At 34.9% G+C, this 24143-nt stretch overlaps 1 protein-coding gene across 1 annotated transcript; it reads left to right on the forward strand.

The window, feature by feature from the left end:
- Positions 1 to 5877: 5877 nt before the first annotated feature.
- Positions 5878 to 19385, forward strand: TFAM (transcription factor A, mitochondrial). The gene is made up of 7 exons (XM_039871841.1): positions 5878 to 6128; positions 6678 to 6796; positions 8020 to 8090; positions 8488 to 8637; positions 11716 to 11811; positions 15349 to 15405; positions 15885 to 19385. Exons 1-7 carry the CDS (start codon positions 6028 to 6030, stop codon positions 16026 to 16028), a joined length of 738 nt encoding a protein of 245 aa, XP_039727775.1. The 5' UTR covers positions 5878 to 6027; the 3' UTR covers positions 16029 to 19385.
- Positions 19386 to 24143: the final 4758 nt, after the last annotated feature.

Below are 24143 nucleotides of genomic sequence, written 5' to 3' on the forward strand. Positions count from 1 at the left end.
TTGTCTTTTGCTAACGAAATTTGTGGCATATTATACATAGCCCTTCACAACCAAATGCCACCCAACCTCTTCGGATTTGTCTCATATCACTCTTTTTCACATATATTTTGTTTTTAAGTACACTATGCTCTTATGTATATATGTGACTTGCAGATACTGTTTCCTTTTTCTGGAAAGCACCTCCACCCTTCCCCCACTTGCAAAAACAGTTCAAATGTCACCTACTCTATGAAGCCATCCCCAGGCAGATTTAAACAGATGGATCATGCCTTAGTCATCCTTGTATTTTTAGAACTTATGGCAGTATCTAGCATAGTACTGGCTTCTACTAGGAACTGAGTTAAAAAAATTATTACAAAAGATGAATATTACTATTGTATTTTGAAAAAATATAAAATAATACAGATCTATATTAAGTAAAAAGTGAGGACCATCTACTCACTCCTGCAATACTTAGGTATAATCACCATTAAACTCAATTTTGTGTATATGATTTTCATACTTTTTATGCATGCACAACCATACATTTGTATGATTTTTAAAAATTTGAACCCATGTTATTGAATGACTGAATGAATGACTGAATAAAGGAACTTAAGATGTTATTTAAACAGTCCACTGATTAAAGAAGTCAAGAAACTGTCTTTATGGATATAGAAAATAAACAATGTGAGTGCTGGGAAAAAAACCCTGCAACTTCATGACTGATTTCTCTATATTGTGCTTACATAAAGTCAAATATAATTTCAAAGCTGCGAACTGTATTCATAGGTGGAAATTCTTAATAAGATACAACAGGGAAGATACTTCTTCATCTATATCAATCTGAATATCAGTTTTCATACCTGTATAATAGAAATAATTCTACCTTGTATGATGAATGAAAGGATCAGAAATAATGTATTAAGATGTTTGGCACATAGTTGAGCAATAAATTACGATTATTTGTATTGATCAGGTGTTTTTAGCAATGTGAGAGCAAACACTGTAGGTTATCCTGTTTTTTGTTTTTTGTTTAATAGCATATTCCATCAATATAATCATTCTGGGTTACTTCCACTCTTTAAGTCAGCTTTCAGGAATATCCAGCAATATGAATTTGGGTTTTAAATTTGCATAAAATTATAGCTATCTTTTCTGCTTGTCCTACCTCCTACTGACTCATTGAATCAGTTTAAAATAGAAAAGCTATATTTATTTTGAATAATGCTGTTACGGCAATGGCTAAAAATAACTGATATGCTCTTAATAATTAAGGCTGCATGCAGACTTTGTTCTAATTGAGAAATAATTCATACACCAATTTAGATATCTGGGAACTACTAACATGTAATAGATCTTTCTAATTTTTCTTTCCCATCCTTTCGTATACTGATTTTAAAGGCAAACTCCAGTGAAATGAAAATAGACCCTAAGTGAATGAAAGTAGTTTGAAATAAAAAATTATATGTGTAGTTTTCTACAGTAAATTTATTAAAATCTTGATTTATAGGAAAGATAAGGTAGTAAATATTCAGATTATAATTTTTCCCTGTATTGCTGCAATGAATTATACTTCCATAATTTCTGCATGTTTTACTTTGTTTCCACAGTAACAATATCCTACCTTTTTGTGCCACTTCAATGCCTATCACGGTGCTATTTAATTGCTGATGAGGCAATTATCTTTAAATGTTTTGAGTATAATCTTATTTCTAGAAATGTATTTTACTTATGAGTTCAGAATTAAAGATATTCCTTGTGCTAAGCCTAGTAGGTGATTGCTTCTATTGTAGCTGAATTTATCCATTATAATGTCAAAAGAAAGACCGCTTTCTTATAAGAATATTTTTTCGAGTGATATATGTATCCAATTGCGTTATTCAGCAGGGAATTATCTCGGTCTCTCGACTGCTGCTGCCATTTATTGGTGCTACCTTCAGCTTTACCAGTGTGCAAGTATCAATAAACCATGCTCATTACTTTCATATGTATATTCCAAAATTTTATATGGTTCCCATCTCCATATAAACTGTCCCTTCTCTTGGCAAATAACACTTCTAAAAGGCAGTTGCTGTTTTCTGTGTGGCCTGATTTGAATATAAACAATTTGTGCAGATACTAATTTTTTCTCCCTTCCTACCTCTCTCACCCCCTCCATCGTGCTCAATGCACTATGCTAGGTACTATAGGGGATCGAAAGAAACATAAGACTTGGTTTGGTCCTCAAGTAGCTTACCATCTATTGAAAAAAAAATGTACACACAAAAAAGGATTCAAAAACAGTGATATATGATATGTCACTAGTAAACAATACAAGCTCACACACTATAGAAGATCCAAGGAAGATATTTATATTTTGGGCTAGAATGATGTGTAGTGTGTTGACTCAGTCTGAGGGTTAGTATAATATAATGGGAAAGGCACAAGATAATGAATCAGAAGACCATGTTTTCAACTTGATAACTTGCTAACTATTGTAACTTTATGACTTGGGCTTTCTGAACTTAATTTTTCTCATCTGTAAATTGAGAACCATGATCATGATAATGCCTTCTCTGTCTACTTCAATTTGTGAATCATATAATAAATAAAATTATATAAGAATGTTCTGAAAACATTAAAGTATGATTTCAACCTAAGACTGTATTGTTTTAATTTTTCATCACATACCATAGTGTTTATGCTCAAACACTAATTTAAGAAATGTTAAGAATTCAATAGGAAAAGAGGAAAAATGCTGGAATATGTATATATATATGTATGTATGTATGTATGTATGTATGTATGTATGTATGTTATTTAAAGGGGAGGAAATGACCAAAAAAAAGCATGACAGGGCTGTAATACAAATCTCACTTTTATTGTTTGTGGATAATTCATATTATATAATTACTTAGAAGCTAATAATAATTGTTATGAATAATATAAAGATAATTATAGCCACTATATACTATGGGCCAGGGACTCTAAGAACTTTTTATATATTTTCTAATTTAATCTTCACAACTATCCTAAGAATCATCCATTATTGCCCCCATTTCACAGAGGGGAAAACTCTGGGTCAGAGAGATTGTCACATAGCTAGTAAGAGGAGCAGGATTTGAACCTAGATCTGCCTAACTTCTAAGTCTATATTCTTATCCAATAATTTCCATAACTTTGGTATAACACACAAAATGCAATGGTAAACTCAGAGTTAAGTGAAATGGTTTGATATATTTATTAAATCAGAAGACATTGGTATTTAAATAATAAATTATTTCAAGCAAAGGCGAAGTGAATGATGCTGCAGAGGAAACGAAAAGGCCAGTTTATGATGGACTTGTGTGCCATGTATGAGAATTGAAATTTGATTCTGTGGGTAATCAGGAGCCACTGAAGTTTTCAAGTACAGAAATATGACCTGCCTGGCATAGAGTTGGTGTTCTATACATACTTGATAAACGGATGAATGACTAGGATTTGTCTTTTAGAAAGAGTGACATTGTGATAGTGTGGAATATGGTTTGGAGAGAAGTAAAACTGAAAAATAGGAAAACCACTGTAAGTGTTTGGGAAAAGATGACAGGCTGAACTGCTGGCATATAGGAGCTGGCTGGTACTGGCTTGGAGAGCCAATTATGTATATCTCTGCCCAACTTCAGGTTTAGAGACATCAAGTTGGTAGTTGGAAATCAGCAATGGTGGGAGTATTTAAACCACAGATGTTGGCAAACACTACAAATTAGGTCTTTCTTTTTGGAGAGCTGATTTACCAACACACTACTGGCCTGAACAAAAGGTGGAAGAGGAGAAAATACTGACTAAAGGGGTAAATGAGGTAAAATCAGCAATACTTATCATCAGTTGGTTGATGGGGGAGGAGTGTCAATGGGATATATTATAAAATTATCAAGTTTTTGGCCTGGATGAGTCAAGTGGGGTACTGGTGCCTCATACTGAGAGAAGTGCAATATAGGAGAAAGATTATAAATTCTGTTCAGGGAAAAATTGAAATAATTTGTGAGACATGATTGTAAAGATGTCCAGAAGACAGTAGTTTTATAGATATGGACTAAAATGAGAGGTCTGGATTCAGTATAAAACATGGGAATCAGAGGTGGTTCAGCCTATCACCTGATAGTTATCACCTGATAGTTAAAGTCATGGGAGCAGATGTACTTTTAAAACAAAATAAAGGGACAATCCTGGGAAAGGCTATGGTAAATCTTCATTTTTTAGAAAGTAAATATAAATGAAACCATGTCTTTTTGTTTAAAGACAATTTGAGAAAGTAGGTAGAATTATATTTTCTTTGTAAATACTGCACTTGGAATAAAATTATCACTACAATATGAATGAGTTTTAAGGAATATTGTTATCTGATGAAAACAGAAATGTTATAGATCAGATTTATAAAACCTTTACAGCAAGATGTATCAAAATCATACTTTAAAACAAAAATATTTTTTAATATCCAAAAGAAGTTTAACTCTATCAAACATCTGAAAGAACAAAAACATTCTATAAAAACAAAACAAATTATTTCCAAAATGTGATTATAAGGAATTCTAAACTGACCTCTCTCTTGGCGCTATATTGTAATTGTTTATTTCTTTTGCTCTGCCATTAAGCTTTACTGGGGGTGGGAAAATACTGCGTCTTTTATCTGCTTGGGGCCTTATACATAGCATGTATTCATAAAAAAAGGTTTCTTCCATGGCAGTATGGGAGGTTCGAACAGATGATCTGGAAGATCTCTTTCGACCCTGAGAATATGAAAAGTGCTCATAGTTGCTTGCCACTTAAAAGGAGTGGGCTTAGTCCTTAGTAGTACCAAAAGGCCATTCTCTCAAGGCTACAGAAAAGCTCAATATTACACTGATAAGAATTTTCTAACAATTAAAGCTATCCAATAAAGGTAAGGCTGTTTCAGGAAGTGGCTATCTTTGAAGTAACTATAACGTAAAAGCTAAAAGGGTCCTTAGATGTCTTCAGTTTAGGTCTTCCCAATCTTTTTCATACCGTTGCCTACACAGAAAATGGGTGTACAGCACATCAATATATCAAAGTGCACTTGTCACACGATCTCAGGGCTTCGATTGGGAAACTTGATTTAGTACAAAATCTTCATTTGCTGGGGCGAGGGGGATTGAGAAGGAATGATACATTCCCGGATCAAGACGTTAATGTTAATGCTGGGGCTAGAACTCACGCCTCCGGATAACTAGCCAGTATCCTCCCCACAAATGAAACGGGATTAGATGTTAGGCTTGAAGACTGGGTCAGTGTTATTTGCAGTAGATGGGGACAATAGTCTAGATCAGTATTGCTTGCAATGTGGTCCCATGACCACTGCCATTAGAACTTGTTAAACTTTGAGGAATTTTTTAAAAACGCAGATTTATAGGCATCACACAATGAACCAGGCGCTGCGGTAAGGCCTGGAAATCCGCATTTTTAGGTTTTAAAATACGCCCCATCCTCTACACCCTTCCTCAGCAGTATTTTTGGCTCCAGCCCGGGCTTGAACTGAGAGGCTCGGCTGGGCATTCTGCGCCCGCCAACCTGACCTCATAGCAGCGGCACAACCACCTCGTGTCCTGGTGGTAAAACTGTCTGTTACGTACTAACCCTTCCGGCTGTCACAGGCGGACTCAACCAGTGCGCGGTCCGGGAGAGACCGCCGCCGTACCTCCATCAGCTCCGGGCCTGGCGGAGGAACGGGGGCTGGGAGCAGAGGTGGCTCAGGAGCGCCCCTCTCGAGGCCAGGGCCCTCCGCAGGCGAGCCGGGCTGCGGTTTCCCTTCTCCGCCCCGAGCTCCTCCTCCTTGTTTGCAGTCCCGCCCGCAGGGGGAAGCCACTACGGCGCCTGCGCCAACTCTGCCTTACCCCGCCCCCTATCTACCAACAGGAAGTTAATAGATTTCCCATAGTGCCTCGCGAGTGGTGGGCATGATAGCGAACTTGGTAGGGTTGCACGCGGGTTCAAGTTGTTGTTGGGGTTCTTTTGTGCCAGGGGGCTCTACGAGCTTGGGGCCCCGTTACTACTTTGTCAGTGGGTGCAATGGCGCTTCTCCGGGGTATGTGGGGCGTGCTAAGTGCACTGGGAACGTCCGGAGCTGCTCTCTGCGCAGACTGTGGGAGTCGACTGCGCTCTCCCTTCAGGTAGGACTACTCGCTTACGCCTCAGTAGGCGGCTGGGCTAAGAGCGCCCTAGGGCTGGAGTGTAGATGGTTTCTTCACCTTTCTGCCCCTCCTAGGAGGTCAAGGCCGCGTTGACCCTTTAATTCAGACTTCGACCTTGCCATGGGAACGGTGGCTTTGATACCAGGCCTTACCCTATCAGTACCCCGTATCTTACTTCTGGCCACCCCCCACCTTCCTGCCCCTCCCCACTGACCTGGAGCATTAGGTTCGGCGTTCTGTGCTAAGTTGCGCCAAGAGTCTCCCGCCATCAGCTAGGCGTTGAGGAGGCGGGGCCCAGGAGCTGGACTATAGGTGCTTTCTTCCACTCTGCTCTTTCTAGGAGGTAAGGGCTTTGAGACTTAATTTCTGCAGGCTCTTCCCTCTGGTTAGGACAGGATTTTAAATGTTATTACCTTTCTTGTCGTATATAGCATCTTGATGAAATCTTATTTGGGATCTGTTTATGTACATATGAATACTGGCACTTAAATACTTGATATCGCTTATTTTCTTTTTATTCATGTGTAGTTTTGCGTATATACCGAGATGGTTTTCATCCGCCTTGAGTAGTTATCCAAAGAAGCCTATGACTTCATATGTTCGATTTTCTAAAGAACAGCTACCCATTTTTAAAGCTCAGAACCCAGGTAAGTAGTTTTGGGGTTTGTACTCTTCTCTGAGTCATAAAGAAGGCACTAAGCATTTAAACTGCAAACTTGATTTTCACTACCAAACCATCCAGTGACTGCAGGAACATAACCATTCTATTTGATAATCTGTAAAATGGGAGATATAATGTATTTTTTACCAATTAGAAATGCTTTAAATGTAATTGAGAACTAATGAAAGGTATTTTTAAAATAGCAGCATGTAGAGTGGAAAGCAACCAGAGAAGAGAATGTGAAAAAGCTGAATTTGAGGCCTCGTTGCCACTGGCCTAGAGGACCATTGATGAATCGTTTTATCCCTTGCTTACCTCCTTTTGCCTCGGAATTAACGAAGTTTCAGTAAAATACCTTAGGTGGAAGTATTCTGTAAACTAAAGCTCTATAAAAATAACTACTAATTTCAAGAAATTTTGCATTGAAAGATTCCCAGATAGGATATTTGTTGACTCCCTAGAAAGGCTGTGTGCCCTTCATTTGGGGTTGTAATTTTAAGATATTTACTAAGTTAATTATAGCTAATTTTTGCTTATGATTTCTAAAGCCCTTTCATGTGCAGTACATCACAGGGCACTTGTGAAAATCAAATGAGCTATAATAATTCTCACATTATAAAGAATTGGTTTATGAGACATTTTAAGTATTCACGTCTTTTAAAGTATAGGAGTTGAAACTAACAAGTGGTTTGTTAAAGCATTTACAACCTGTCATTCCAATTAAGGTAAGGAAGGAAATGGAGAATAATGAATTGATTTTAGAATAATTTAGTTTATTTGCAAATGATATTTCTGTAATTGAAATACAAGGTGGTGGTATATGAATCAAGACTATCTTGTTGTTTATTCAGGTTTTATGAACTTAATTCTTAAAAGACTTGAAAAAAATGTTTTGATTGAAATAATGAACTAATAAACTTGTCATTATTTGCTTAAACTAATAATCAATTTCTGAGACTTTTGGTGATATGTGATATACTCCTATAGTATTAGATAACAGACTTTAACAATTTGGATAAAGTATTGATTTATTTATTATTTAAATTCATTGGTTAAAGAAAAGATAAATCATTGTATTTAGTTGTATAGAGATGTCTAATAGAACTTAACTTTTAGAGCTAATGGGTTATATGCTTCCTAGAAGTTTTTAGAAATTAATCCTAAGACATAAAATTTTGACATCTTTTCTCATTTTATTCTAATCCATAGATGCAAAAAATTCAGAACTAATTAAAAAAATCGCCGAGCTATGGAGGGAACTTCCTGAGTCAGAAAAAAAAGTAAGCATATAGATTTTCATCATTGCTGCAGTTACTCTATAGTTAGGAACAGCTGTCATGTCCCTTAAGGGACCAGATGACCGAGATTTTTTAACATCCATTTTCTACAAAGGAACTTCATACATTCTGATCTACATAAATGATGAGACTATGATGTATGGGGTGATGGTGAAGGGTTGGCAGCAATTGAAAGCTAATTGCTAGACTCTCATCTTGGTTAGCATGTATATGAAAAAGACATGTTTTTAATCCATATAAATGTGATTCCATAGCACATTTTCCACTTGGTGGTTCATTCTGTTTTTATCTGAAGTCATGCAGTTGTCTTTCCTTGGCAGGTAAGCTATGTTTTATTTTCCAGCAATAGTTTGACTTCATATTGGTTTTTTATTCATAGGTATATGAAGATGCTTATAAGGCAGACTGGCAGGCATACAAAGAGGAGATAAACAGAATTCAAGAACAGCTAACTCCAAGTCAGATGGTATCTTTGGAAAAAGAAATCATGCAAAAACGTTTAAAAAAGAAAGCAATAATAAAAAAGAGAGTGAGTATCATTAAAATATTATTTTCAACTGGCAAAAAACTAAAATTTATATAACAATATAGGTAGTTTTTCTCTGATTTTGATATGTGTGGCTATATGGTTGTATGTCAGGAAGTGTACTTCAATTAGGAATAGTTCTCTTCTGTCACTAGGACCACTTGCCATTGAGTTTATCTTGGAAACCCTTGTTACTACTTTCAGATATATCTGAATTAAAGATATTTGATTAGAACTAGAATAAAAGCTGTAGGAATAGAGTTATGAAATAGCTAGATCTTGCGAGAATAGTAAGAATCTTTGCTTCTGGGTCTTGTCTAGAATAACTCACTGATTTCGATTGTTCTATAGGTAATGGTGAGTTTGATTCTGAATATTGCCAAATAGACTGAATTTATTAACACATCAGGGAAAAGTGCCTGTTGCATCTTCACATGGTTCAAAAATTGTAGTGCTTAGCTTAAGGTATTAATCCACATAAATTCCATTGCTTGAAACTTAGAGTACATTTTTCTATAGAACCAATACTGGGCGTGAGGTGGTCAACTTGATGGTCCAGGATGTATACTATAGAAAATGGTCAACAGAGTTAAAGTTATTTTTCTGGAAAAGTAGATTACAGTCTTTAATGTGAGATGCCACAGTATCTATCCCTGACCCTAATGACTTAAGTCCTCTTACCTCTAGGGTTGAGGACTCAGCCAATTTCAAGTCAATGATGGCAATCTAAGGCTGCTGATCCAACTAGAAAAGGGGGCCAGAAAAGATACCAAGAGTGAGAAATACAGTCTCTGCATAGGGATGGTATTGGGAGGATGTGAGTTCTAAAGTTTACTCTCTCTTTCTCCTTAATGTACCCAGCCAGTATTAAGAGTGAAGAGGACCAGAAATGGAGATTGGGCAGATTAAAGCGGTTTTCCTTTCAAATATTTTTTTTCTTCCTTTCTTTCTTTTGGTATTCTCATTATGCTTTTGTTACACCTATTGTAATTGTCCCATAGTCTCTGCATATTGTGTTCCGTGCTTTTCCTCCCCCAGTCTTTGTTCTCTTTGCTTTTGGGTTTGCAAGGATTTTAGTACTATGTCCTCTAGCTCAGAGATTCTTTCCTCAACCTGTGCCCAGTCTATTAATAAGATAATCAGAGGCATTCTTTATTTTAAATCAATATTTTTGCTCTCTAGCATTTCTTTTTGGTTCTTTCTTAGGATTCCCATTTCTCTGCTTACATTGCCCATCTGTTCTTGCATGTTGTCTAGAGCCCTTAGCATATTAATCATTTGTTTTAAAATTCTAGATCTGATAATTCCAACATCCCTGCCCTTTCTAGTTCTGATGCTTGCTTTGTCTCTTCAAGCTATGTTTTTTGCCTCTTAGTATGCCTTGGAATTTTTTCCTGATAGCAAGACGTGAAGTACTAGGTAAAAGGTATTGCTGTGAAATAGGCCTTCATGTGGTGGTGAAGTGTGGGCACAAGGGAAGCGTTCCCTAGTCCTTTGATTAGGTCCTGGTCTTTCAGTGATCCTTTACTTCCGGACTGTGAGCTGCACACGTTTTTCTCTCTCCCTTAGGTGGATCAGGATGGCTAGAGTGGGCTGGAGTTGCATATTTCTCTTCCTTAAGACAGTTAAGCTCTGATAATACCCTGGCAGTTTAGGGCTCTGGTTAACTAGTTTCCCCTGAAGGCAGGCCTTGTTAACAATAACAGATTGCTCAGGCATTTCAAAATGATTCCTTTTCCCCTCCCCATTCTTCAACCAGAGGGGCTTAGTTTTAGATATTGATTGTGGGAATTTGGTCAAGCTTTTAGAATTATAAATCTCATAATATTGTGAGGGCTCTCCTATGACTGGGAACTCTGAGAGTTGTCCACACAGCCTCTGGCAATTCCGATACTTAACAGTTCAGGTTTTCCTATCTAGCACTGACTGGTTCATGCAGCGGTTTCTTCCTGAATCTCTCTGTTTCTCTGCTTTGGTGAGGCTCCCCGTTTCTGTATTGACTTGTCTGTCTCTCCAATTCTGGGGGCAACAGCAGTTAGCCCTTGGTCCTTCCTCATGCATTCAAAAAGAGTTGTTGATTTTTCAGTCTCCTCAGCTTTATTCTTGTTAGGAGGGAGTGGTGATTTCCAGGCTCTTGTTGAATCTGAATCCTAAGGATTTTTTCCCTGATTTCTGTATTCCTTCATTCTCTGTTGGAATTTGTCTTCCCATTAAGGATATCTGGTACCGACCAGTTAGAGATCAGGTGAGATGTGTGGGAACCAGGAAGTTGCAAGTGAAGCACCTAATAGTGATTCTAGAAATAAAAGGGGCGATAGTTAAGTTGTGAAGTACCTGGGGTCTACAGTAGTTTCATGACTGAGAGGTTCAGGAAGAGGGAACTCAGAGGAGCTCTACTTTTGCTTATGAATTAAAGTTGGGTTCATTATTGATTTAAACATTGTCATTAAAAGTCACAAAGTTTTGTAAATTACAGTACTACTTACTATCCAAATTCAGACACTAGGTTAAGATAATGCAATCTCTCTCATTCTCTGAATTCAGATACTAAATTGATTTAGATAGCAAGGGATACTTGTATTTTTTCATCTTCTCTTCTTTTGATGTGGAGTAAAAAGAATTTAGCACATCTATTGAGGTTTAAAGGTTGAGAGACATGCAGGGAAAGAAATGAAATAAGAGATTATTAAACAGATATTCTAGTGTTCATGAGTTTGTTGGAGACACGTCGTGGTTTGGCCAATGAGATAGTAGTGTCTTGTAAGGATGAAACTGAGGTTGTGATTGTTTTGTACATATGTGCTCAGTTACTCAGTTCATGGAGACCATGAAAATAATATATAAAATAAATGATTTTGTACGGAAAGTAACTCATAAAAATCTGTTATACTTTTTAAAACTTAGTGCTATCAAAAAAATTCTGACTCCAAGAAGGAATAATTTTATACTTTATATGAGAATCTTAATATTCACTTTAAGAACATTCTGTATAATGCATAGTGGTGCATACAGTTTCTGTAAGTAAAATTGAGTCTCATAGAAGTTAAAACTATATCTTATTCTTTCATTTTTATTACTCAGGAGTTAACAATGCTTGGAAAACCGAAAAGACCTCGCTCAGCTTATAACATTTTTATATCTGAACGCTTCCAGGAAGCTAAGGATGGTACATCACAGGTAAAACAGAACTGCATTTGTTTTTTAAAATTTTGTTTAATTTAATTTTAAAAATATTTAGGAAGTTTTAGGGGTGCCACATGTCAGGCTGTGAAGCAAAGTAGTAAATTACTATAAACAAGTACTGTATATGAATAAGACCCTCTTTCTTGTATTCCTTTTTATAGAAAATCCTTTTTCTTACCACATAAAATTAATTTGAGTATACAATTGCCAATATATATAGTCAACTTTTTAAATTTAAAAAACATAAAATTTTTAATTTTATTGGGGTGTTAAAGTTCTAGAGACTTATTCAGCAGGTCTTAACTTTTTTACAATCACAGGGAAGAATGAGAATAGAGCTATAATATTTTGTACTGGGTTTTGATTATAACATAACCTGTTGCTTCATGTTATATCCTTTAATAAAATTTCAATTATGCTCTTGGGGTTGTTTTATAAACATGAATGTTACCATATGAATGTGTCAAATTAAAAAAAAAAGCTTGTCATTCCCGTTGTGGCTTAGTCTTTCCTTTATTTCATTCTTAGAAGCTTCAAATTGAAAATCGTATTTTTCCTATTATAATATGGCATGTTAAGAAAAGTAGATGTTCAGATCCTTAACTCTGGTCAGTTTGAGAAGGTGTTTGCCACTTTGCTTCTTTGGGTTTTTTGGTTCTGTGGTTCATTTAACATATGATTAGAATAGTATGTATATGTGATGTAGTCTTCCCTGGCTATACTTTCACTGGTTTATTCCATTTGGGATTTCAAATTCAGTTTTTATGGTTCTACATTACTAAAATGCAAGCCTATTTCCGTTTTTAGTAGGAATTTTGTCAGTCACTAACTTATCTCGGATTTAGTTTTCTTACCAGTACGAGAAGGTCACATGCTAGGGAATCAGTTTTCCTGGTTTTAACCTGACCTTACCTCTTTTTTAACCTACTGGGTGCTGCCAATTCCTGAGCTACTTGGGGAATTCTGTGTTGTAAAATGCTTTGCTTTTTTGACTTTCCCCACTGCCAGTTTGGGAAATAGCATTCATGGTTAGGTAAGCCAGGAACCATTTCTCCATGTACTTTTCAGCTTCCAAAATTTAGTGTTGGTAGTGCTCTCTCCTATTACCTTTGTTTATGTGGGTTTATGCTTTAATTGGGGGGTGTTATTAATTTGTTTATTTAAAAATAAACATTTATTGCTCACAGTTCTGGAGGCTGGGAGGTTCAAGACCAAGGTACTGTCATGGTTGCCTTCTGGATTCATAGCTGGTGCCTTCTCACTCTGCCCTTATATGGTGGAAGGGCTCATTTAATATGGTTCTAGGAGGAAGCAAAACATCTTTCCATCTCTTTAAGTTTTTATTTAAAAAATTTTTTTGTAAATGAATTATTTGGGTGAAAGATCGGATTGTTTATGCATGCAACTTCATAAATTATTGTTAACTCGGTGAATATGAAGCTTTATGGATTAAACTTTATGGATAAGTAAAAGATTAGTTATGAAAGAATCTAGAGCTTTAAAGTAATTGCTTCCAGTGCTAAGACTCAGACCAGTTATTTATTAACTGTCCCTGAATACATTTGAAATGTTTATAAAGATAAGTTTAAAATGTTCCAAACATAATGGTTATGTAATCTCAGGTACTATCTGGTTCCTTTATTTTTGTTGATAGGAAAATAAAATTTATTCAGAGTTCTGGTCAGAACAATAAAGTTCCAGTTAGGACAATAAAGTTCATTATTCTCACTCTGCTTTTCCTTAAAATCACTGATGATCTCCTCCTAGTTTTAAACAGATACTGTTCAGACTATTTCTCTCTTTCTCACACTCCCCTTCTTCTACCCTTCTGTCTGCATCTCTGCCCCTCATTTTCCACTCACTTATTTTTCCCTTCACTTTCTGCTCTCTGGGAGCAAAATCACAGGTTGCACGAGGTGTGCTGACTTTCCTCTCTGCCTCTTTTCCCGCCATGGGATTCCTGTATCCCTTTAATTTTATAGATGAAGAACCAAGCCTAAGGGAGATAATATGACTTTTTTCCAAGTCACATAATTAAGTTCAGCTAAGTAAAATTAAGGACTGGTGTATTGTTTCTACAACTACACCTAAACACTTTGGCACACATTTTAGAATAAAACATTAAGCTACAGGGAAGAAATAAAACAACTTAGTCTCTGAAGTTAGATAGTGACAGAATGCAGATTATACTTGAATATTAGTATTTCTGGATCAAAAAAGGTAAATATCTTCAAAATAAAGGAAACCAGTAAAATGAAAAGGCAACCTACCTAATGGGAGTAAATATTTGTATATCACAAGGATTAATATCCAAAATATAAAGAATTCATACAACTCAATAGTGAAAAATTCAGTCTGATTAAAAAATGAGCAGAGGATCTGAATAGACTGTTTTTCCAAAGAAGACATATAGATGGCTAACAGGAACATGACAAGGTGCTCAGCATTACTAATTATCAAGGAAACGCAAATTGAAACCTCAGTTCACCTCACCTGTTAGAATGGCTGTTATCAAAGATAAAAAATAACAAGTGCTGGTGAGGATGTGGAGAAAAGAAAACCCTGTGCACAGTTGATGGAAATGTAAATTGCTGTAGTCCAGTATGGAAAACAGTATGGAGATTCCTGAAAAAGTTAAAAATAGAGCTACCATATGTCTAGCAATTCTATTCTGGGTATTTATCCAAAGAAAAAACACTAACTTGAAAAGTTATCTGAATTCCTGTGTTCATTGCAGCATGATTTACAGCAGCCAAGAAGTGGAGTCAATCTAAGTGTCTCTCAATGGATAAATGGATAAAGCAGCGTGTGTGTGTGTGTGTGTGTGTGTGTATAATATGTTTATACTGTATGTAAAATGGAGTATTATTCAGCCATAAAAAGAAGAAAATCTTTCTGTTTGCAACAACATGAATGGATCTTGAAAGCATTATGCTAAGTGAAATAAATCAGACCAGAGAAAGGCAGATACTGTATGATCTCACTTATATGTGGAAAAAATAAACTTAATAACTAAGCTCAGAGATAGAATTGCTGGTTGCCAGGGATTGGGGGAGATGGGTGAAATGGATGAAGGTAGCCAGAAGATGCAAACTTCCAGTTATAAGTCCTGAGATCAAATGTACAACATGGTGATTAGAGTTAATACTACTGTATAGCATGTTTAAAGTTTCTCAGAGAGTAGATCTTAAAAGTTCTCATGAGAAAAAAAATTTATGGTGACGAATGTTAATTAGACTCATTGTGATCATTTCAGAATATATACAAATATCGAATCATGTTGTACACCTGAAACTAATACAATGTTACCTATCAATTATATCTCAATAAAAACAGATAAATATCTTCATTCTAGGCGTTTTGTATTTTTTAACAAGTTTAATAGTTTAGAAAGAAAAGGTTAAGAATTGATGAAGCTTTGCCTGTGATTCTTGATATCTGAGCTTTTGTTGTTGGAATGAATAATAAAAAAAAAGATCTTTAATCCTTGAGGTCCCTATATCTGGTACTTAAACATATGTTGTTTTACAGTTAAAGCTGAAGACTGTAAATGAAAGCTGGAAAAATCTCTCTAGTTCTCAAAAGCAAGTAAGTAGTATGGTTTTAGTTTCAAGTGTCTAGTTAGAATATTTGAGGGAATATATTAGAGTAAGGCTCAGTTTGTGTGAAAGCAACCTTATATTACTAATAACACAGTTAAAGTGTCTTTAAATAATTTCATATTCTTAGAACCAATTTGGCTTTTTTATTTTGGTAGTTTTCGACTGAAAATAAAATTGGTGTTTGAAACAATGTCACACAGAATTTACTGTCCACTGTATCCAGTGATAGTCACATCCTGCCTCTGCTCCTTTCCTGAAATTGTAACAACTTCATTAATACAAAATTATCTCTTATGGACTTTTTTCTCATTTAATTTTTATCTCACAAAAATATTTCTTCTCCAGTACCTTTTTTATACATGTAGAGTAATAAGGTAATTTCTAAAGTATATATGCAAGTGTTCAAGAAAATAATTGCAAACATTCTTCTAAAGAAATCATTTTAACAGTTACACTTTTTCTCAGGTATATATCCAACTTGCTGAAGATGATAAAATTCGTTATTATAATGAAATCAAATCTTGGGAAGAACAAATGGTTGAAGTTGGACGAATTGATCTTCTCCGTCGCAAAATGAAGCCCCAAGCAAAAAGCACTGAGAAGTGTTAAATAGAAGATTGAGTTATGTTCATAGTGGATAGATACAAGAAACCAATTAGGTCTCAATACCTGAAGCCGTTGTTAAATTAGAAAGGATAAAGTTGGTAAACATTTTATACTTAATTCCTTTTTCTTTAGCCCATGGACTTCTGCCAGTTCAATACATTTTGTATGAGTATCTTGCTTTGGAAAACCCAAACAGATAAAAAATTCACTTGAAATTTATTTTGCGTTTAGGAACTACTAAGGGTTAAAATAATCCATGAAATGTATCAGTGATCATTTTACCTTTGATAAAGGTGAATCAGACTGTGAAGTTTTTTTATACTTGATGACTGGGAAGAGTATTCTTGTTTCCTTATATTATGGAGGCAGGGGTTTCGTATTCAAAAGTGTCCCAAATTGTAGAGCCATAGTGTTCTGTGGTATAATTGTGCATTGTTTAAAAGAGCACCAGGAACTCATCTAGGTAAATTCCAATTCCTAGGCATCATTCACATTATATTCAGATTTGGTGGTAATGCAAGGGATTGCTGGTTTCGGTTACAACTTTTTGTATAAAGGATAGAGAGATTTATAAACCTTTTTCTCATTGCCTTTATTCATAAATTAAAAACTAAGAAATTATGTACCAAATCTATGCATATTTTATATTGCATAGAATACATTTTTTTGTTGTTGTTTCTTAATTACATGTTTAAGATGTAGCAGTTGTTTTACAGCTTCTTTTGGTCTTTTATTTGTTTGTTTTTTAAAGTAAGGATGTGTAATCTAAATTATTTTTTCTCTCTCGTGTGAGTATATTTATCCAGCAAGTAGAGAACTTGTCTGGTAAGTTTTAAAATGAGAGCTCTAAAAAACAGAAGTCTCCACAGTTTCTAGACTTGGAACCTGCAATTTTTAAACATTTTATATAACATATAACATATTTTATATAACATATAAAAAGTCAACTTTGACCAATGGGCCATATCTAGCCCACTGCCTGCTTTTCACGGCCTGTGAGCTAATAATTGTGTTTACAATTTTAAAAGGTTAAAGAGAAAAGGAATATTTCAAGACACGTGAAAATTAACATGAAGGTCAATGTCCATAAATAGTCTTATGGAGTCCAACCATAGTCATTTATTTATTATTTATGGCTGCTTTTGTGCAACAGTGACAGAGTTGAGTAGTTGCTACAAAGACTAGCCTGCAGATGCCAAAATATTTACTGTATGACCCTTTACAGAAAATGTTTGTCAAGCAGTGGTCTCTTAGTATAGCGTAGTGTGACAAGTGTTCCAACGTATTAATATGATGGGATAGATTTTTAAACTATTATAGAGGTTCTTGTTTTAGAATCGTTGTCACCATTGTCTTAAGAAGAAAGAGGTCAGATCACTTACAAGTTAAATAAACTTGTCCCACAGCGTTAGCAAGAAAAATAGTCTTGTTTCAAATTACGTTGCAGTAAAATAAAAAAGATCTATCTAGTATGGAATGAGATTCTCTTAAATTATTTGCTATGGCTTGGTAAAATGAACCTTAAGAGTTTTCCAGTTAGCATATATCACAAAACCCTTTTAGCATTTGTTTACCTCTTGGGAGAATCAGGAATTTTCAAAATCCACATTACTTTTTGAGAAAAATCATGTGTCTTTTGTCATCAGTTCACAGGAATAGGATAATTCAAAATTTATATGTACCTTATATTATGCAAAATATTTAGAAATTCTAGATTTCTTATCTCCAGAAAAATTTTGAAGATTTTTGTCGTAGTAGGTAGAAAGTAAATAAACAGTCATGAAAAGGTGACTTGTTAAATACTGAACTTGACAAAGCTAGGGACCGAAGAGAAAAAATATAACTTGGGAGGAAGCTCAAGATTTAAATATGTAAAGTTGGGTGTTTTCAAACAACTTTTACCCTGTGGTTAGGAATACAGGACAAAGTCGGCTATTAGTTAAATAGATACCATGGGGAGGAGGGATTGGGGAAGAAGAGTGTCTATCACAGTCTTTCAAAATTGGGTTTCCAAGAGAGAATTAAGCCCTAATTCTCTGTGGCATCTATAATGGTACTGATTATGTACCATACTTAGGAGAATGGAGAAAATGACTCATCATTTACTGTTTTCTGGGTTTCACACGAGCCCAGGGAGCACATAGGAGTCGGTGTTTGTAACATAGGATGGGTGAGGTAGAGATACGAGTTATGTATACATCTGTAGGACAAATGTAGTATAAAACATCTTTACAATTACCTTTTTCTGAGATATTTTACCATTCAACTACATACACAATTTTATACAGAACACATTTAAGTCCTATCTAACCAATTAGGAAGTTCATTGTATAGTAAGTTCTCAGATGTTTACAACTTAACGTAGGGGGAAAAGTGTGAAACAGTGAAGAGAGCTAGAGCATAACCATTTTATGATATCAAATTTTGTTTCTAAAGAATATCATTGTTAATTCTTTAAATATTACGACAGTCATTCTACACCTTAGTAAACCAGTATATGTCGAAGATTGGTATGCCATATACCAAATACCATCCAGTTTAACAAGAGGCCATACATTTTCTATTATAAAGGATAAGAACATACCAATAACCAGTGGCCACTCATAATAAAGCCTTACTTTTAGAATTAAGTTGAGTCAACAAAGTAATTGCTGTAGAAGCTAAAGAATGCTAGGGGGAAGATGCTGAAGAAATAAAACCAGTGTTTTTGCTGTTCTGAGCATATGTTCAGTCATAAAGAGATTTTCATACTTCTGTTCATTGGAGTACCGATATTAGGTTTTTTGAGATAAATGACTTTCTGGTGTTTAAAGATATTGTGTGCAGATTTAAACCTACTGTAATCATGTAATGTCGCCGTAGCTTTTGGCTAACTCCTTGTTTGGAAATGCCATTTTTTAACAAGGCATATATTTTATAGTTCTGATGTGTATATTTAAATTTCTGAATTAAAATATTAGAGTTGATTTAAAGTAACTAGGAAATTTTAGTGATTTTTCTGACCCGTACCTAAAATTAATCATCACTGAGTTTTTATAGTTAAGTGATAGTATCCATTGTTTTTCTTAATTTTATCAGTATTTACTATAAGAATATTCTCTCCCTTTCTTTCCTCACAGCTACTCTTTCTCCTCTTCATAACATCAAGCTCTTATAGACAAATTTGAAAATGTTACAAGGACAGACTGTTGAAATTTTAAAGTAGTAATATTCTTTTTAAAATTGAACCTTTGGAAAGAATAAGAAAATGAACATATTTATTACTTTGAATTTGTAAAACTTTCCAAACAGTAAAACTATACAAAGTTAATATCATGAGTTTCTCACATTGTTCGCAAATAAAGTACTTTTGGCAATCGATTAAATCACTGATTATATTTAATGGAAAATACAGAAAACACAAAATAATTTCCTAGTACAGTCATCTCAGTATCTGTAGGGGATTTGTTCCAGGACCCATTCCCCAATTCATCTGCCTCATATACCAAAATCTATGTATGTTCAAGGCCCTTACATAAAATAGTCTACTGAATAGTAGTTGTATTGTTTAGGGAATAATGACAAGAAAAAAAACCTGCCTATGTTCAGTATAGACAACCATCTGGGCCTAACTACATAGTACACATTAGCAACAATATAAATTTTTCCATTATTTTCAATGAGCAGTTGAATCTGCAGATCTGGAACCTGCAGATATGGAGGACCAACTGTAAATTTAAAAATATTTAAAAATTTTACTGGCTAAGGAGCTAAATGCTTAGAATTGGCCCTAAACAAGTTTTAAATGAGCTAAACATTAAAAATCACCCTAACATTTATATCATTCTTAATGATTTCTGATTTAATACGTGATGAGCAAGAAAATATTTGAGTTCTTTTTTGCCTGTATAAAAATGTATCGAATTTCATTCCTCCTCCCCAACAAATCATGTATAAGATAGGGAAATAAGGAAGTCCATAGTTTTGACTCTGACCTTTTATTATATAGGCTGCCAACTACCAGTGTTCACATTAAAAAAACTTGATTGGGTTATGCCCATCTTTATGGTTGTATTTTTACTGGAAATTCCGTGCACTGAATTGTGAGTAGGGTTAAGTGATGAGAGGAGGGCTTCAAGTTTGTTTATTAATCATTAAAATTGCTGAAGCATTATGACCATTCTCAATTTTGGATTTTTTTCTTCAGTCACCAGAACAGGTCTTCAATACTTGTGTAACTAAAGTGAACAGGAATTTTACTGGTGGTAGATAAATATAGATGCCAGTAGTTTTTCCAAGCTGGAATTTATACCCTGATTATATAAGACTAAGATGGGAGTAGTGGAGATTTGTTAAAAGTGTAGAAATTTTGTCTTAATTTTGACACTAGTAACATCTGAATTTATATAAGCTTAGTATCAAATATTAATTAGACCTAAACAATTCAGGTTATTTCCCCAAAGCTATCCCCTCGCCCTTAGTTTTTATTTTTGCAGGGCTCTTACTTGTCATTTGTAATAAGCCTGAATGACTGAATGGATGGTGATACATGTCACAACCCTTAGCCAATACTATTGACAGTGTTATCTTGGATTTAGAAGGGAAGGGTTCCTCTTTTTTATGGAAAATGGGAATTGGTTGTTGATTCAATTTGTTGCTGAGTGGTAAGGACAAGAAAATGTACATGAGCAAAATAATTAGAACTAGCCATTGTTCTCTATAATAAAGACCAAAGGATGAAAAAAGGTTTGAAAACGGTGAGACTAAATCCTCTTCCCTTTTCCTTTTCCAAAATTTCATCAAAGTGACTCAAGAAATGCAAAACAAGTAGAGTAGACAAATACAGCAACATCAGAAAACAAGAAAGCATCATCAATAGAGCAGCAATTTGTAGGTACTTTTGGAAGGCAGGTAAATAGTGATTAACAGGTGCTCGTTGGTCTCATTATGAGCAAGCCACATAAAGTGAGCGAAGTAAAAACATGGAGGTCTCACAAGTTCTGAGCTGTAGGGGCTAGTACAAAGGTTAACTCCTAAGGTGCTTGGAGAGAAATTGGGATTGAGTGGGGCCTGAGAGGATTAAGTGCAAATGGACAGACTAAAGAGTTTGTTTCTCCCCAGTTATTTGCTTAAACTGAGAAAAGTAGAGTGATGAGCTATTGCATAATGGGCTCTGTTCAAACTAGGTGCTGTGATTCTCAGCTCTTGCTCAATAGAATCAACTCTAGTGCTTTTAAACATGCAGACGCCTAGGCCAGAATCTGGAGAGTAGAACTGAGCTTCGGAGTTTTTGTACAAGTTCTGTTGGTGAAATCAGGGTCGAGAACCACTTCAGGGGAGTAGTGTAGCTTCCCTGGTAGCTTCCCAACCTGGTGTGTTAGGGGCTGGTATTGAGTGGGTTATAGATAGCATAGTTGTAATCCATCATCTAAGCTGGAAGGTTTTTGAAAAAGTGAAAACTATATATACACGCACATCAGGCAACTTAGGACATATGGTCACTGTAGTTAAGAGTGCTTAGTTTTTCCTTTTACCTTTTTGTGTAGTTGGGCTATTGCCTGGAAGAGCCAGAGTTCTCTATAAGGAGCCTCTTCTGTTTACTCCAGCATGCCTTGTGAATATTAGCATTTTCTTGTATGTCATGATGTGAAAAAGATTGGTAAATACTGTTTATTTAACCCCAGGCTACTTTTAACACATGTTGTAAGATGTGAGTTTCTTCTGAAAGAGATACCACTTCTCCTGGTGTTGAATCCCCAACTTAAATCCTGGCCAGTAGGCCTAATGGTGCTTGAAGTATGGAATCAAGCTGGCTGAGAACTGTTTTCCCTTTATTCCATGTTTGCCCAGACATATTTGCTTTCTTTTTAAGAGCACATGGAACATTCTTTAGGATAGGCCATAGGTCATAAAACAAACCTCCGTAAATTTTAAAAGATTAAGATCATGCAAAATAATAAAAAAAGAATGAGATTTGAGGAGTTAACAAATGTGGAATTTAAACATCACATTTCTAAATAACCAATATAGCAAAAAATAAATCACAAGAGAAATAGAAAATACATTGAGATGGATGAAAATTACAACATACCAAAACATGAGATAATAGCTAAAGCAGTGCTTAGAGGGATATGTATAACTGCTACTGCCTACATTATAAAAGATCACAAATTAACAATCTAACCTTTCACCTTAAGATTGGATAAAGAGCAAATTAAGCCCAAAACGAGGAGATGGAATGAAATAAGAATTAGAACAGAAATTAATAAAACAGAGAAAATGACACCAAAAGTTGGTTCTTTGAACTGATCTTTAAAACTGGCAGACTTTTAGCTAGATTGACCTAGGAAAAAAAGATTCAAATTACTAGAATTTGAAATTAAAGAGAGATCTTTATTACAGACTACAGAAATAAAGAGAATTAGGAAGGAATACTGAGCAATATTATGCCAATAAATTAAATGAACAAATTTCTGGAAAGAAACTACTAAAATGTATAAGCTAAAGTATAGCTGATAATTTGGGAGGAAGTGGAGGTTTTCTAATATTTGTTAGTCAAGAAAAAAATTTAAATGTTATTTAAAGTTATACAGCAATGGAAGAAAAACCAAAATTGGGAGAAGTAGTGTTGCTGTGATTAAAATTTTCATCTTTTATGGAGACATTACGTATTTATAAATAAAGATGTAGAGGTACAATCACGTTAGAGTTATAGATGTAATCATACTAAACCTGAAAAGTGGAGTGGCTAGCCTGGGAGGTAGAAATAGGTATGGAAGGGCAGGAGGTGAGATTTGCTTTTCTTCTGCTACTCTTTTTCTGACTGATGTTTTTATTTCTATATATTATTTAAATTTTTTAAGTGGAGAACTAAAACATCTATAGATATTTTGAGGAAAGGAAAAAACACCATGAACAAGAAAGATTTCATTGTTCCAGAGCTCTTAAGGGGTCAGCCAGGATTCAGATCCCACTTTTTTTGATTCTACCATTATGTTATACAGTCTTCCATTTTAGTTATTTAGTCCTTACTATGTTACAGATAATGTAAAGCACTTTATATGAATTACTTATTTAGTTCTCACTGCAACCTGATGAGGTTGGTGCTATAATTTTCTCTCTGCAAAAATGGGATTACCAGATACTAAGTAACTTTCTTAAAAGAAGTGGCAGCGCCACAATTTGAATCTAGATACCCTGACTCCAAAGCCTTCTCTCTTAGTTACCTTATCATTTTGAAATATGAAGGACAAAATTTTAAATTTAAGAAAAGTTTAAATAAAACTACAAAATTTCAAAAGACAAGTGTGCTCAGCATCTGTCACTCCAAAACACATTTTTAATATATGTAGAAAGAATCTACAATTTCGTATTCTACCATATGAATATATTTTTCTTTGATTTTACCCCAGCTATGATATTCACAAATCTTCATGTGCCCCTTTGACTGATTTCTGTAAAAATGGTGGCAGGAAAAAAGTTGATGCATTTAGGGAACAGACAGGAGGACAATGTGGCCAAAGTGCACTAGATACACCGGAGAATATGAGACGTGGTTAGTGGTAGGGAGATCTGAGATGCTAACAAACAGTTGATCATCCAACCATCAGAGTGATATAGGAAGAATTCATATTTGAAATTGATGCAATTCAAAATGAAAATTCGTTGATGTATTTTTAGCACTTTTATTAAGGTATAATCCACATATTAAAGTGTGCAATTAAATTTTTTTTAGTATATTCAAGAGTTGTGCAACCATCACCACAATTTAATTTTAGGATGTTTTCATCACTCCTAAAAGAAATCCATACCCATTAGCTGTCACTCTCCCGTTTCCCACCCCCTAAGCAACCAAAACCACTAATCTTCCTCTGTCTCTCTATATTTGTGTATTCTGATATTTCATATAAATGAAATTATACCTAGGAAATACTGGCTATTACGGTAATGATCTTTAACCATGTGAAGAACTACCAGGCTGTTATCCAAAGTGGCCGTACCATTTTATATTTCCACCAACAAGGTATGAAGGTTCTAATTTCTGCACATTTACATTTTTCTTTTATTTTTTAAATTGAGATATAATTGACATATAACAACATTAGTTCCAGGTGTACAACATAATGACTTGATATTTGT

This window comes from Pteropus medius, unplaced genomic scaffold (genome assembly GCF_902729225.1).
Source record: "Pteropus medius unplaced genomic scaffold, Ma_sr-lr_union100, whole genome shotgun sequence".
NCBI lineage: Eukaryota > Metazoa > Chordata > Mammalia > Chiroptera > Pteropodidae > Pteropus > Pteropus medius.

What these genes read in the sequence shown, in the direction of transcription:
- TFAM (XM_039871841.1), top strand. Translation starts at nt 6,028, where the DNA reads ATGGCGCTTCTCCGGGGTATGTGGGGCGTGCTAAGTGCACTGGGAACG. An exon ending in TTCCTGAGTCAGAAAAAAAA is followed by an intron (nt 8,091 to 8,487) that starts GTAAGCATATAG and finishes TTTTATTCATAG; the next exon opens with GTATATGAAGATGCTTATAA. An exon ending in AAGCAATAATAAAAAAGAGA is followed by an intron (nt 8,638 to 11,715) that starts GTGAGTATCATT and finishes TTTATTACTCAG; the next exon opens with GAGTTAACAATGCTTGGAAA.